This window comes from Falco cherrug, chromosome 12 (genome assembly GCF_023634085.1).
Source record: "Falco cherrug isolate bFalChe1 chromosome 12, bFalChe1.pri, whole genome shotgun sequence".
NCBI lineage: Eukaryota > Metazoa > Chordata > Aves > Falconiformes > Falconidae > Falco > Falco cherrug.
The window spans coordinates 8,686,367-8,699,933 of record NC_073708.1 but is presented as its reverse complement, the minus strand read 5'-3'; the positions used below and the strand labels follow the sequence as shown (position 1 = coordinate 8,699,933).

At 41.9% G+C, this 13,567-nt stretch overlaps 1 protein-coding gene across 23 annotated transcripts in view; it reads right to left on the bottom strand.

Moving 5' to 3' along the window:
* The window catches only part of PRRC2C (proline rich coiled-coil 2C), a 75,605-nt gene that overhangs the window by 29,463 nt on the left and 32,575 nt on the right, over positions 1-13,567 (bottom strand). For 21 of the 23 annotated variants that reach the window (XM_055725047.1, XM_055725051.1, XM_055725050.1 and 18 more), the window contains exons 12-21: positions 12,537-13,176; positions 11,576-11,745; positions 10,743-10,989; positions 9,476-9,689; positions 6,298-8,661; positions 4,510-4,718; positions 3,748-3,902; positions 2,954-3,296; positions 2,438-2,523; positions 1,273-1,461 (exon numbers count right to left, since the gene is read on the bottom strand). In XM_055725047.1, the coding sequence (XP_055581022.1) occupies positions 1,273-1,461; positions 2,438-2,523; positions 2,954-3,296; positions 3,748-3,902; positions 4,510-4,718; positions 6,298-8,661; positions 9,476-9,689; positions 10,743-10,989; positions 11,576-11,745; positions 12,537-13,176 (4,617 nt within the window). The remainder of the gene's footprint in view (positions 1-1,272; positions 1,462-2,437; positions 2,524-2,953; positions 3,297-3,747; positions 3,903-4,509; positions 4,719-6,297; positions 8,662-9,475; positions 9,690-10,742; positions 10,990-11,575; positions 11,746-12,536; positions 13,177-13,567) is intronic. The other 2 variants (XM_055725052.1, XM_055725048.1) reach the window with 2 other exon arrangements.

Genomic DNA, 13,567 nt, shown 5'->3' with positions numbered 1-13,567 from the left:
GGGTTACTACAATTCACTAGTAGTATTAACTACTGTGTATTTCTCTGCTGTATGCTTTTTGTATTTTGCAATAAAACCCATGAACTGCAGCACTCCCATGGAGGACCTCACGTAGCAGAGGTTAAATTCATCCTACATTGACTGCACTTTTAGATTTCAGCTTTTTTTGGAGACACACCCCCCTGCCCCGCCCCCCAAACACAACCAACACAAAGAAACACCCGGTCTTCTAGAAAGACAAGAGGGCTTTAATTACAGCGGGACCACTGCCAAATCTCAGACATCAAGAGGAACTGAAATAGCTGGTTCTGTAAGTCACCAGCCAAGTTTATTTGCTATAACCATCTCTTTCTGGGAGTAAAATGCTGATGCTGAGTGCTAGTGATGCACAGATAAGTATGCATTGGAGGTGGAAATAACAGGAAAGTATGTTTCATTAACATGAAAGACCACCAAGTGTAATAATCTAAATGACAGGAGGAGAAAGTATGGCTCCATATGAGTGGTAACAATGGAAACACAACATGATGACAAATGAATGGAGCCCCTAAATCTCTGGAGTGCAAGCGATACACTTTTTTTAAAAATTGAGATAAATTTGATTACCTATTTGATCTTCCTAGATCAGCTGCAAAAAAATCAGTTATCTACACATCTGTACATTTGAATTTGAAACTTCAAATTAGTGGCTCTAACACTCCCCTCTTACCACAAAACACTTCTTTTCCTGCAACGTGATGTATTACTCATCTTCGTAATCTGGCTACAAAACTAAGCAGGGCACCATGCATCATTTAGAGGGGGCAAGGCAGGCATGGCGGCAAGATCTACTGAAACTGGAGATCTATTCAAGGCAGAAAAAGAATGACTGCTTCAAAACAGCTCTCAAAGCCCGAGTGAAGCAAGCTCAAGAGAAAACCAAAAACCCCAAACTACAAAACACCACCAAAATACTCCATCCTATCCACAGCCTCCCAACAAAACTATCGCAAATCCATACGCCTATCTCTGCTGCAGCCACATCCCTTGCTCCAAGCAGAGAGCCAATGGACAAACTCTGCTGGGCTACGATGGTGCTTACACTTGCTTCTTGAACTGAATTCCCCACCTTCTCCCCAAGAAGTAACATGTTGATTGTTTTAGGAAACAAAAGGGGAATGCAATTTTTGGAGGTCCAGTCCTAACTGAATGAGTATACTATTTCATCATTTATAACCTCTTTCTGGCTGAACTTCAAGTTAAAAAGTTTATACTGAAGATATGACCTTTTACCTTTTGTGCTTTGATGGGTCCAGCTCGAGGCTGTTTCTGTCTTTGCTCTTTTGGTTCTGGTAGCTTGTCAGTGGACTTCTCAGAAAGTACAGGGCCAACTTCATTGTCACTGCCACTGGAAGCTGGGGCTCCAAACTGAATAGTTTCTATGCCAAGATCTACTCCACCTTCTTGCCCAGGCTTTGTCCCCTAGTTAAAAAGGGAAACATTCAACACATTTAAAATGATTTCTAGATCAGTACAATGCCAGTGGTTCAGAAATGAGCACAAAATATGCTCAGCTAAAAAACACTAAAAGAGTACTTTTATCTTCTGCCAGCAAAACTATTATTTGTGACTGCAACAGATTTGCAAGAGTAAACAATGCAGGAATGTACACTTCCTCCTCCTCAAGTTCCTACTATTTATACAAGCTCAAGAGTAAGAAAAAAAAGCAGTGAAGGAATATGTAAACAAGACCAAGACGATAAACTGGTAGAAAAGGGGGAAGGGACAAGTGCAGTATCAAAACGTCCAGATTCAGGTTCACAACATTCTCCTGAAGTTTCAAAAATTAATGTTCAATTCAAGAGGAACAATACAAAATTAAAAAAGATTTCCAGATCTCCTTTTATGCAGTCAAAATGGTCTCCTAAGAAGTTACGTCACATTCTTACAGTTTAAAATAATAAAGTCAAAACCAAAAAAGCCCAAGAAAACAAAGCCACAGGACTTTAAATGTAAAATTTAGGGCTATGCAAATTCCACACAATAAGCAAAGCTAATGTAGTTAGAGATACTAAAAGCAGCAGATGCTTCTGATTTTTAATAAGAGACACAAAAGAAATTTAGTTCCTTGGAGACATCCTGCTTCTGTCTACATTGCTGAACTGTACACAAATGTTCACATGCAAACTAGGCAATACTTTTACTTCAAAAATGCACCGAATAACAGCTATCAATAGACAAAAACTCAACCATTCACAGATTCAAGAGAGCAGTTTTTCCATGCTGCAATCATAAAAGCACCAGCCTGCATCTTGTGTTTCTGTACTATCTCCTGCCTTCATAGAATTCTACACATAATAGTTTCAGTATGTGCACACCTGAATAAACGGATAGTTGGTACCCAATCTCAATGAGATATAATTTGGGTAAGCTTCACTCTTCTTCCCTTCGTTCTTACCTCTGGAGATGTAGCTGAACCAAAAGACGTCAAAGGCTTGTTCCAAGCACTGACCGAAGGTGGCTGAGGTGGGCTAATGGGTCCCACTGACAATTAAGAAAAGAGTTAAAAAAAATTTACAGATTTCTTGATTAAATAAGCTTTGGTTAAGAAGTTGTTAACCTATTCAGTAGTTAACAAAATGCCACCTATTCAGCTGCTTTCAAGTGGGGCAACCATCACGTTTGGAAGCATGACCAAGCCCAACAAAACAGATTCCTGAAGAAAGCGGCAGCTGCTCATTCATAGTGAATGAAGAATGTAACAACAACATTAAAATACTGAATAATATCATACTGCAAAAATCTTTTCAGCAGCATTTATAGGTTACAACACTGCACTTGGGAATGCTGCCCTCTATTCGCTGTGCAAAATACATTTGCAGTTAGAAATGAGCCATCAACAGAGAGAGCTGGCAATCAGCATTCGCTAACTGTAACACTTGCCCCCACCCCAAATCCAAAAGCCACCACTTACATTTTTTGGAGATGTCATTTAGAACTGCTGTAGACGGCACCTTGTTTTCCCATAATTCAGTTCCGAGACCATTATGAGCCTGGGTGTTTTGCAGAACTTTGCCTGACACTGTGTATTCTGTGCTGGCTGTCCCTCCTGCAGCCTGGTTCTGTGGCTGAACTGGAGTCTGTGGCTGACCTGGAGTCTGCGTTGTACATGGAGGTTGTGCTTGAGCTTGTGCCTGAGCTTGTGCCTGCTGTGCAGCTGCAGCAGCTGCCTGTTGCTGCTGCTTTTTGGCAAATCTGGGTGGGAGCTTGGAATTCTGACCTCTGCCTTTTTCGCTTGATCCTTTTTTGGTCCAAACCTGTAAGCAGAAGCCAATTTTATTCTTAGAGCTGACAGTCTGTATTGACACCAACTGTACATTTTGTGTAGCAGCAAAAAGCAAACTGATTAACCCCATCTTAAGTTAGTTTATTTTTTTTAGGGGTATTTAACCACAGGAACAATTTCTCATCCCTTTTTCTCTTGGAATCAACTGATAGATGAAGCAGTAGTATAAATCATTTATCACAGTATGAAAAATGTGTTTTCAGTTTGCCAGTTCCACCCGCCTGACAGTGCCCAATCAGGAAGTACAGAATCCTAAGACTACTAAGTAAAATTAATTTACTAATTGCGAACAACTTAATATAAATACAACTATCTAGTTATAAGGTGAAAATACAGCTTCTTCAAAAGGAAGCTTCTGCACACTTCACAACATTCCCCATACTGCAAGGAGCTCTTTCCCACTATAAATGCTGGTCTTGTACCTGCACTGTTTGTTCTTCCTTCTTTCTGCGCTCTTCATCTTGCAAGCGTTTCTGTTGCTTCTTAGACACCACTTCTGTGAAACCATCATCATTCAAGTTAGATTGGGAGTCTTCAACTACTGTCACTTCAGGGTGATCATCAATGATCACAACACCTACAGAAAAAGGAAAGGTATAGATGCTGCTGTTTTAACAGCTTCAGATGCACTGCACCAAGCCAAAAATCTGCTTTAGAGTGGAAGCTATTTCTCCACAGACACAGATGGTGGCCCTGATTAAAGGTAAGCTTCTGCTTGCCAAGTGCTTTGCTGTTCAGCTTGAAGACAAGGACAGTCTTCTTTAAGAATTGAAAAATGGGAGGTTCCTGTACCAGACTCTCCAGGAAATAAGAACTAAAACATAGTAACAAATAATGAACAGCCTTCCTGGATACTAGCTGTAAGCTTAGCAGTGATATCCACTGCTTTTGCTTATGAAGGTTATAAAGGCAAATTAGAGTGTGGTGGACAATGGTATGAACACCACAGTTAAGATTACATGATGGAAAACTGTTCTAATCTATGCAAAAAACCACACAATGAGATGTGCCACCTTTTAGAGACACACATTATTAGTTCGGTATGACAAATGTAGCAATACTCAAGTACACAATTATACTAGTGTTTAAAAAAAAAATCACTCTTAAGTTTTCAAATATCTAGCTCTATATGCAGCAAAGTTATCAGGATTACAAATTCTTGTTAGCATATTATCAACACTTACTTGCGTAATTATTAAGATCAAATTGAGACAAGGCATCCACTTTTTCCTTAGGCTTCTTTGGACCAGCCTTAGGTTCTTCTCGCTTTTTGCCACTTGGATCCTTAGCACTCTTTTGTCCTGCAGCAGTAACACCTCCATCCTCCTGATGTAAAGCACTGTTGTTGGTGGGATCAACACCAGGCACAGCTGCTGTCTGCTCTTCAAATGGCCTGTATTAGAAAAAGAAAATGGCGAAAATTAATGACCAGCCACAGAGGACACTCAGGAAGGAGCTAACAATCTAATGCAGATCCCTTTGCAGGACTGCAAGTGTCTACTGTGCAGCTCTTAGTAGGCTACAGACTTTTACTTCCAGCTCCTCAATGAGAAGCAGCTTAACAGTAAAAGCTGTTTTGTGGACATATCAAATGTCCTACTGCGAAAAAGAATCATAGGAAAAGAGTGTAATTTTAAGGTCACCTCTGGCTTGGCCTATGTAGAGGTACCAAAACTCAACAAGTACGCAGTTTCAGTATACTTTAACTGCTGTAGGGCCTTCCATGGAAAAAAAACCCCAAACCAAACCCAAAACCCAAACCCAACAGAAGCTTACAGTATGCCACGTGAACAAATACAAACAAGGTACAACATACTTGCTCCACAGGCTCACTTGCTAAAAGCTATCTGAAGCCATAAGAGTCAGATTCACAGCATTCTGACTTTGCTGTGGAACCTTGAATACCCAATTTTTGCTTCAACATCACTTTTAAGTGACTAGTCACAGGAATTCTTAGCAGTTTTAACTCTGAAATTAAAGCACTGGTCACAAGTTTTTAAAGCCCAGTCAAAACCTGAACTTACAGTACAGCAACCTACAAGCACAAGAGTCCTACAGTACACAGTAAGCATTCAACAAATAAATGTCTTGTCCTGCCTCCCACTTACCAGACTACTGTGCACTGTGGCTACAAAACAGCGAGCAAATAGTAACATTAAATAATTATCAACTCACAGTCAAATTTAGCATAGAGAAACAAAGTATAGTCTCAACCGCAAGTATTCATCAACATGCTTGTCCCTTTAGTTGATCGATGCAAAATGCAATGCAGCAATTTACGTATTAACTGCAAACCCGCTCACATTACATTGCACCTTACACCCAAATCTTGAGAAATACAGCTCTACTCAAACAGCACTACAATTTATTTTTTTTTAATTAGGCATTTTTAACACTGTGCATACAAGAACACTTTACTCTTAGCTCCATGTTCCCAGTGTCTATAAAACCAGAAAAAACAGAAAGTACATAGTCACAGGTTCCTGTGTTTGTTTTGCCCTCTTTTCTACCATTCTACAGATCTAAAGTAACTGCTAATGATTGTGGATAACTGGCTAGCTGAAAAGGGTCACATAGACATAGTCCAGCTGGCTGGACAAAAATGCACATCGCTCTCAGCTTATCTGAAGTAAAGCAAAAATACACTGTCTTTGGCTGTTCTTGTTACACAATAACAGGAAAATTTCGGTGGGAAAAGAATGTTGCAGGTGGGAACAGAAAACTACAGAAGAGAAACTAGGGGCCGGCTTGATATTTAGGCAACTAACCAATAATGAGCTTAACTTTTGTAATATGTATGAGCTAATTATAACAAGGTATAAAAGATGACTGTAAGGCACAATAAATGAAGTCTGCTGATCACTCATATTGAGTGACTGTGTCTTCCCTCCGTCGCAACAAATGATTTTGAACCACAGAGGACAACAGAAGATCATGACCACATGTGCTTCCTAACAGAATATGGCACTCACCCTCTTTTTCCACTTCTGGGTGGAGGACCACTCCGTCTCTCACTCCTAGGCCCCGAGAAGTTCCTCCCTGGTTTAGCTGGACCATTGTTGCCACGTCGGTTTTGACGGTCTATTCCAGGCCGCTGACTAGAAAAACTTCTTTTGGCTATTTCCCTTTTTGGAGCTCCAGTGTTTTCTCCTGCCTTTGCAGCCACCTGTGCTGCTGCATCTGCTGTTTTCTTTTCATCCCTCTCACGCCTCTCATTGAAGTCACTGCTTTCTGATGCTGTTTCCCACTCTTCATTTGCCTGGTCTGAAGAATTCTGGTTGGACAAGTCTGGTGTCTTACTTCCCGACACATCCAGAGCAGTGTTGGAGGGCTCATTAACTGCATTACTAACTGCGGCACTTGCTGATGAATTGGTTACAGCCTCACTTATCTTTGAGGCGGCCTCTCTTTCTTTTAGGCGCCTGAATCGTGGTGGCTTATCTTGCCTTGGAGGCCGAGCTGGCCTTTGTCTTCGAGGTCTGTCTCTATTCGGGTCAAACTTTCTCTCAAATTTTGGAGGCCTTTTATCAACTGGTATAGGACCATAATGTTCATTTCTTCTTGGAGGTTCCCCGTCTTCTGGTTTAATGATCTCCGTTTGCCTAGGGTTCCATTGATTGTCTCTGTAGGCTGGTCTCCTTATTGTGGATGGACGTGGAGGACGCCCCCCAGGATCCCTGCCACCACGTCTATACATTCCCCCTCTGCCTCGTCTAGAAGGCTCTCCTTTAGGAAGAAATCCTGGTTTGGGTTTGTTCTCATCATCTCTTATGTATGTTTTTTCTAAGGATCTGCTGTCTACTCTGATACTGTGTTCAGGTTTGAAAGACAGGGGCTTTGGAGGCTTCTTGCCATCAGCTCTCTCTTCTCTTTTTGGGTGCTTGCCTTTGATTAGACTGTCTTTGTCTGAAAGCAGTGTGTCACTTGCACTTTCGTGAACTTCACTGTCAGAATCTGTCTCTGAACCATGCTGTCGCCGCCGTTTTGGGATTACTTCAAAGTCAGAGCTCTCACTACGAGTTTCACTCTCTTCTCTTTGCCTAACAGGCCCCGAAGGCACATGCTCTGTTCTAGGCTTAGGATCTCTGTAGTGTGGGTACTCTCTATTATGGCCTCTACTGCCCCGACCGCGTCCTCCGTAAGAACCCCTGTAGCTACGACCTCTAGAGTAATACTCCCCACGACCTCTGCCTCTGTATCCCTGATCTGGGAACCAGTCTCTATCCCTAGCTTCTTTCCAGTATGTCCTAGGGGGTAAGCCAGGCTCTCTTTTTACTGGCCTAGTTTCTAAGCGTGGCTTCTCTACAACCTCCTTGCTAACGACCTTCTCAGTCTGCTTTTCTTCCTTCACTGCAGTAGCTGGCTGCTGAACATGGGGCTGCTGCTGTGCTGCCGGCTGAGCAGGCAGGGGCTGCTGCTGCACTGCAGGGGGGAGCTGCGGAGCGGCAGGCTGGGCAGCCGGTAGCGGCTGCTGGACTGGAGGCGCGGGTGGCTGAATTGGAGCTTTAGCTGTGGTCTCGGTTTGACCGCTCTCCTGGCTTGCTGGTGTCGGAGCAGCATCCTGGGTTATCTTCTTAGCTAGAGGAGTGCTGCTGGAGGCAGATGTGTCTGGCTCAGCCTGAGGCAGTGGCACTGGAGGTGCTTCTTTTTTGTCACTTTTTTCAGACTTGCTAGGTTTTTCATTAGCTGTCTTTTCTCCTTCTTTCTCCTTCCTCTGTTCACGCTCTTCTCTCTGTTCACGCTCTTCCTTCATATCTCTAAGCACAGGTTTTTTAATAGGACCCGATCTTCTTACTGGTCTATCACCACCTTCGTCTCTCCTGCCGTAACCTGGCCTAGGACCCCATCTTGTTTCAGACTTAGGTTTGAAAGTTTTTTCAGGTTTTGGTCCTTCTGACATTCTATTATTGATCAAAATTTCTTTTTTTGGCTTAATCTCGAGTCTCTCAATTGTCTCCTTTGTCTCAACAGGCCTGTTATTTAATTTAGAGATATTTGTTGCTGTCTCATTCCTCTGGTCTTCTGATTTTAGAGAGTGACTCGAACCATGGGAAATGCTTCTCTTTAGAGAAGAGTGACTTTCCCCCACAGGCACCAATTCTTCCGGAGAGCTGTGTGTACCTTTCTCATTCACTCCTTCAAAATTAACTGCAGTGTTAGGTGTGTCAGTCTGGAGAGGCTGTACATCTTCCAAAGGCCTGCTTGGGAACTTCTGTACTTCTACTTCTGATTCTCTGAAAAAGTCTGTCTTTGGATGAGAGTCCAATTGGTTGTGTTCTACAGGATAAGCAGTGGCAGGGACAGCAACTCGTTCTTGCTCCAAGTGTGCCTCAGACCTAAGCAGCAAGCATTCAAGAATGTTAGGGCTGAGGGGAAAAAAATTACTCAAATATTTACTTAAATAAAATAATTTCCTAGGAAGGATTAATGTAAGCTCTAGGAAATAATAGGTATTAATTCTCATAGCAGCTGTAACTTGTAGAGGTTGCTTTTTTTTTAATCCTTTTTTTATTCTATCCTGGTTAAGAGTACAGTGTCAAATGTGCAATTAGCTATACGAATCTATTATTGTTAATGGCTATACATGCGATTTCAAATGGAGCCCCCAAGTTAGCAGGCTAGTATCACAAGTGTTACCTAGGCAGCAGTACCGCAAAAATTTCGGGGTACTTTTAAGATGTAGATGATGCCTTCCTGACCACTCATCATGCAGCAAAGGTCAAAAACTGACTGTGTGCTTTTATACTATTTGTACTTAAAACACCACTTTTGAAACTAATACACATGAGCAAAAGTTCTCTGATACAAGGATGACTGAGGGCAGACGGAAAACAGGACAACACTGTAGGAGTGTTCCATGAAACTGAAAATTCAAATATTACGGTATTCACCATTCATCAGATTAGGTTAAGGATTCTAAACAACATGTAAATTGTCTTTCTACACCCTACTACAGAGCAGGCGTCTTGTTTTATGCAACAGTGTGAAGTACACTGCAACCCCCAGTCACAACTCCTTTTAAAGCTCTGTGTGAAGAGCAGCTATAACTCAGTCAGTTTAAACTGTTTTGCAACAGAAGTTACACAGCCAAGTCTGTAAGTACGTATGGTTTGGGAAAGTGATGTGCAGGAGTAAGTAATCCAGGCTTACCTCAAATCATCAGGCTCTTCTAACACCTTAGGAGGAGAACTAGATTGCTGAGGTTCTGCATGGGGGTATGGGTCTGACCCCCACATCATGCGGGGCTCTGACAAAGGAACAGTGTGCTCTCTTGCTGAGCGAGCTATATGTTCAAATGAATCTGAACTAGTCGCTGATCCCTCTATCTGGTCTCTTCTCATCAGTGGTTTGGGAGGCATAATTCCTGTGACAGATTTAAGTTCAACAATTTTATCATTAGCAAAGAAACCTACCGCAAGACAAAGCATATTGGGAGGTACAGAACAATGCTATTCTGTCTCCTCTGATCTCCCTTCCTCTGTACCTCCTGCTTTTGAAACCAAATGTCCGCTCACTACCAGCTGACCTTAGAATGACTAAATCATATTCATCACTAGTACCCTACATACCAACAAAAGGAAAAGCTGTCTGCTTCCACTAGAATGGGAAGAACCAGGTCTGCAGACCTGTGAACTTGTGAAGTTTCTGCTCTGAGATCTGTATGGCAAATGGCAAGACGAGTGTACAGACAGGTGGGGGTTTTTTGTACTCAATATATTAAGGACTCTGGCTCCTTTTTTCTGGTAATGTTTTCAAGGAATTCTGCAGTTTTCACTGTCTTTGCTTAGGTTGCCATTTCCTCCATTCATTCCTTGCACTCATTCAGGATATCCAGCTAATGAGGAGTAAGGGAATGGGCAAGTAACTCCGTTACATTACATGCCAGACATTATTTATGCACAAGAGCTTTCCAAACTGTGAGTCAGATAGTCATTCCACAAATTAAGAAGGACTTTTTAGTGCCAAGAATCTGAAAACACAAATTCAGTAAGGCTCTAGAGGTGCTAATACATAATATAAAATCAACAATATTTCATGGGGTTTTTTTAATAAGCAATGTACTGTCAAGTGCTAACATGTAATGAAACACTAATGGTAAATACACTATTTTTCTCAGTTCAACCTAACTCATGGCAGCTTTAACAAAAGATTACGCTGACATTTTGAATACATCCTTAACTGCAACTAACATGTCTGCAGTGTGAAAGCTGTGATTTATAGTCAAAGATATACATTGACACATGACTATCATTTTGCCAGTATTACTAAAATCTATTTTGTCTCAAACAATGAAATAACGTAGTTGTCTTTTTAGAAAGCCCGCCCACATTCACTGTTACAATACATACTGTGGTTAGGGAAAGATTTCCATTTCAAAACCAAGTTCAGTAGCCAAAAAAAGTTGCCAGATTTTTACCTGGATGAATAGGAGGCATATCCATTGCAGGTCTTCCCGACATCATTCGTGGGTCCATGTAAGACTGCATCATAAGCCAGCGTGGATCAAAGCCCATTGAAGCTAAATGCTGAGGATGTGGCTGCATGGGCTGGTACAGGGGTCTATGCTGGGGAGGTGGGACAGGGCCACTAGAAGGCTGTGAGGGAGCAGACTGTGGAAGGACACCTTGCTGCTGTTGCTGCCACTGCTGCTGTTTCATTTGCTCCTGCATAACAGAAAACAGTATTACAAGACTTTATGTTATGATGAGGATTTGAGCAGAATTCAAATAACCCTTGGAAAAAAGTAGTACAATGATCTCCAGGACACTAAGCATTCTGAAAGTTAATTGCAAACATGCATCATGTTGAGCTAGGAAAAAAACAGACTGGACAATTTAGAATAGCTCCAGTTCTGCTGGTTTTCCGCCAAGACACAGAACCACCTTCACGTGATGACTTCATGCACGTCATTTAATGCAAAGTGCTCTTCAGACCATGAGACCCAAGTCCAAACCACATTTGTGTCACACCCTTTAAGGAAAAGCTGCAGACACAATGATCATCAGACCCCAGGTTCCACAGGAGACACCCTACTTGCAACAACTGATGCAAAATCAGTTTTAAAAGCCTCTCCTGCCTTCTGCTCACTTACATACTTTGCAAGCAACAGTAAATGTTTCATGCAGAGCAATTCCAGCTGACATCACAGATATCGGAAACCAACACTTAAGCTTTCATTGTTATTTAGAGTAAGGCAGAAGACATCATTCTTTTAGTAAGTTTCCTTCTTTTAATGAATTGGTTAGTTACCTGCTGCCTCTGAAATCTTGGTGGTAATGATTTCTGGAACTGTTTAGAATAGCCTGAGGAAACAGCAGGACGAGGCTGAGATCCTGAATCTGGCTCACTTTCATGAGTCACCTGTGAAATCTCTTTCTCATTCCGACCACTATCTTGTCGGGTAAAGACTGCTTGATCTTCTGAAAAAAAAACCACACACATGTGGGAGACAAGGGTGAATCTTAAAACTATGACAATTTGACCACCATGTCAGATAAAGGATGTTGTTCTAAAATGAAAAGTCTGCCTTCTCTAACCTCACAGTCTTAGTTTCCAAAACTTTTAAAATAAAGGCAGAAAGGTTAAGAACAACCCTTCAGAACAACTGTTGTTAATACATCTCAAGTCTCCCTTTCAAACTCTGGCACTGGCATTCAGGTTGCAACTATTATGTGACTTAAGTGCTGCATTAATGCTACCACATTACATCTAAACCAACTTTTTTTATGAACCAAGGTTTGGTTTTACAATCACTTTTACACATTTAAAGTATAACACAACCTTATTAAGCACAGCCTAAGAGTTCTCCTATGGCATTCAAGTTCCACTACAAATAACGCACCAAGTTTAAACAGGTGCTCTTTGTGTCTATTTCTCTAGGCTTGCTGGAAGAACAGAAGATCTGAAATAATTTACTTTGAGTTGTAGCAACATGAGCTGCTAATCCTCATTTAGCAAGTAAACAAAGCCTGCTTTTCTTTCTGTATTCTTCAAAGTCGAGTCTAAATCACAGAACTCAATTTTTCCTTTAACATTTTGATGAGTTGGGCAAACAGGTCTAGCTCAAAGGACAGTTAGCAGCTGTAATGTGCCAGGAAAAACCATGGTCTATGATGCATGGGTTAAGTATGCAAATTAAGACTCCTAGATTATAATTATGCTCTGTGGCTCAGCTTTCAGACAGACAACTCCTACTTGCATGCAAGCGTACCTTTTTCTTCCTTGTTATTTCTGGTTTCACTTTCTTGTTTTTCTACCACATGTGTGGCCACAGGTTCTACAGGCTCAGGAATGTCATGTGCTGGCTTCTCCTCTTCTTTTTCTTTTTCCTTCTCTTCTTTTTCGACCTCCTTTTCTTTCTCTTTCTCCCCTTCTTGCTCTTTTGCCTTCTCCAGTTTTTCTTTTTCTTCTTTTTCCTTCTCCCTTTCCCTCTCTTTTTCCTTTTCCTTCTCCCTCTCTTTTTCTCTTTCTCGCTCTCTCTCCCACTCCCTCTCCTTTTCCCTCTCCCGCTCCCTCTCTCTCTCCCTTTCCCTCTCCCTCTCCCGCTCCCTCTCTCTCTCCCTTTCCCTCTCCCTCTCTCTCTCTTTCAGAGGGTCTTCCCGGGAGGGTTTTGTCACACAGCCAAATTTCTCATTTAACCGTTTTAGCTTTTCAGCACAAGCTGCTTTTCGCTGTTCTTCCATTCTTCTTTCTTCCTCTTCCCGCCGCTTACGGGCTCGCTCAACTGCAGCGGATATCTCTGACTGCTGTCTTCTCCTCTGTTTCCAAATTTCATCTTCATCTGGTACTGGTTTAGGGGGAAAGGGTCCCTGCCTTCCAGGTCCTAACTGGCGATCAGGGGGAGGAGGGTGCTGTAATATTAAAATCAATTAAGTCAAGCTGAACACGTATTATATAAACAGCCAGCTGAAATACTGCATTTTAACTATTTGTCTACACATGTTTTTGCATGACACCTCTGAAAAGCAAGATTTGGAAGAAAAAGCAAGCCCTCACCACCTTCCTGCTTCAGTTCAGACTCATGCAACCCAAGCTCAGGAAGGAGAGGTAAAGATTCAGTCTTTACCATCACCAAGGCAAAGTGATAGCAAAAATGATCAACCTCTCTTAGATTTGGTCACAGCCTGCTCTCAATCACGGAGACCCAGGGCAGATCTCACACAAAAGTCCCCCAAGGAGCCAAGGAAATTCAAGGTAGCTCAGGATAACAGAGATTTTAATAAGGACTGTTGAAAACTCGTA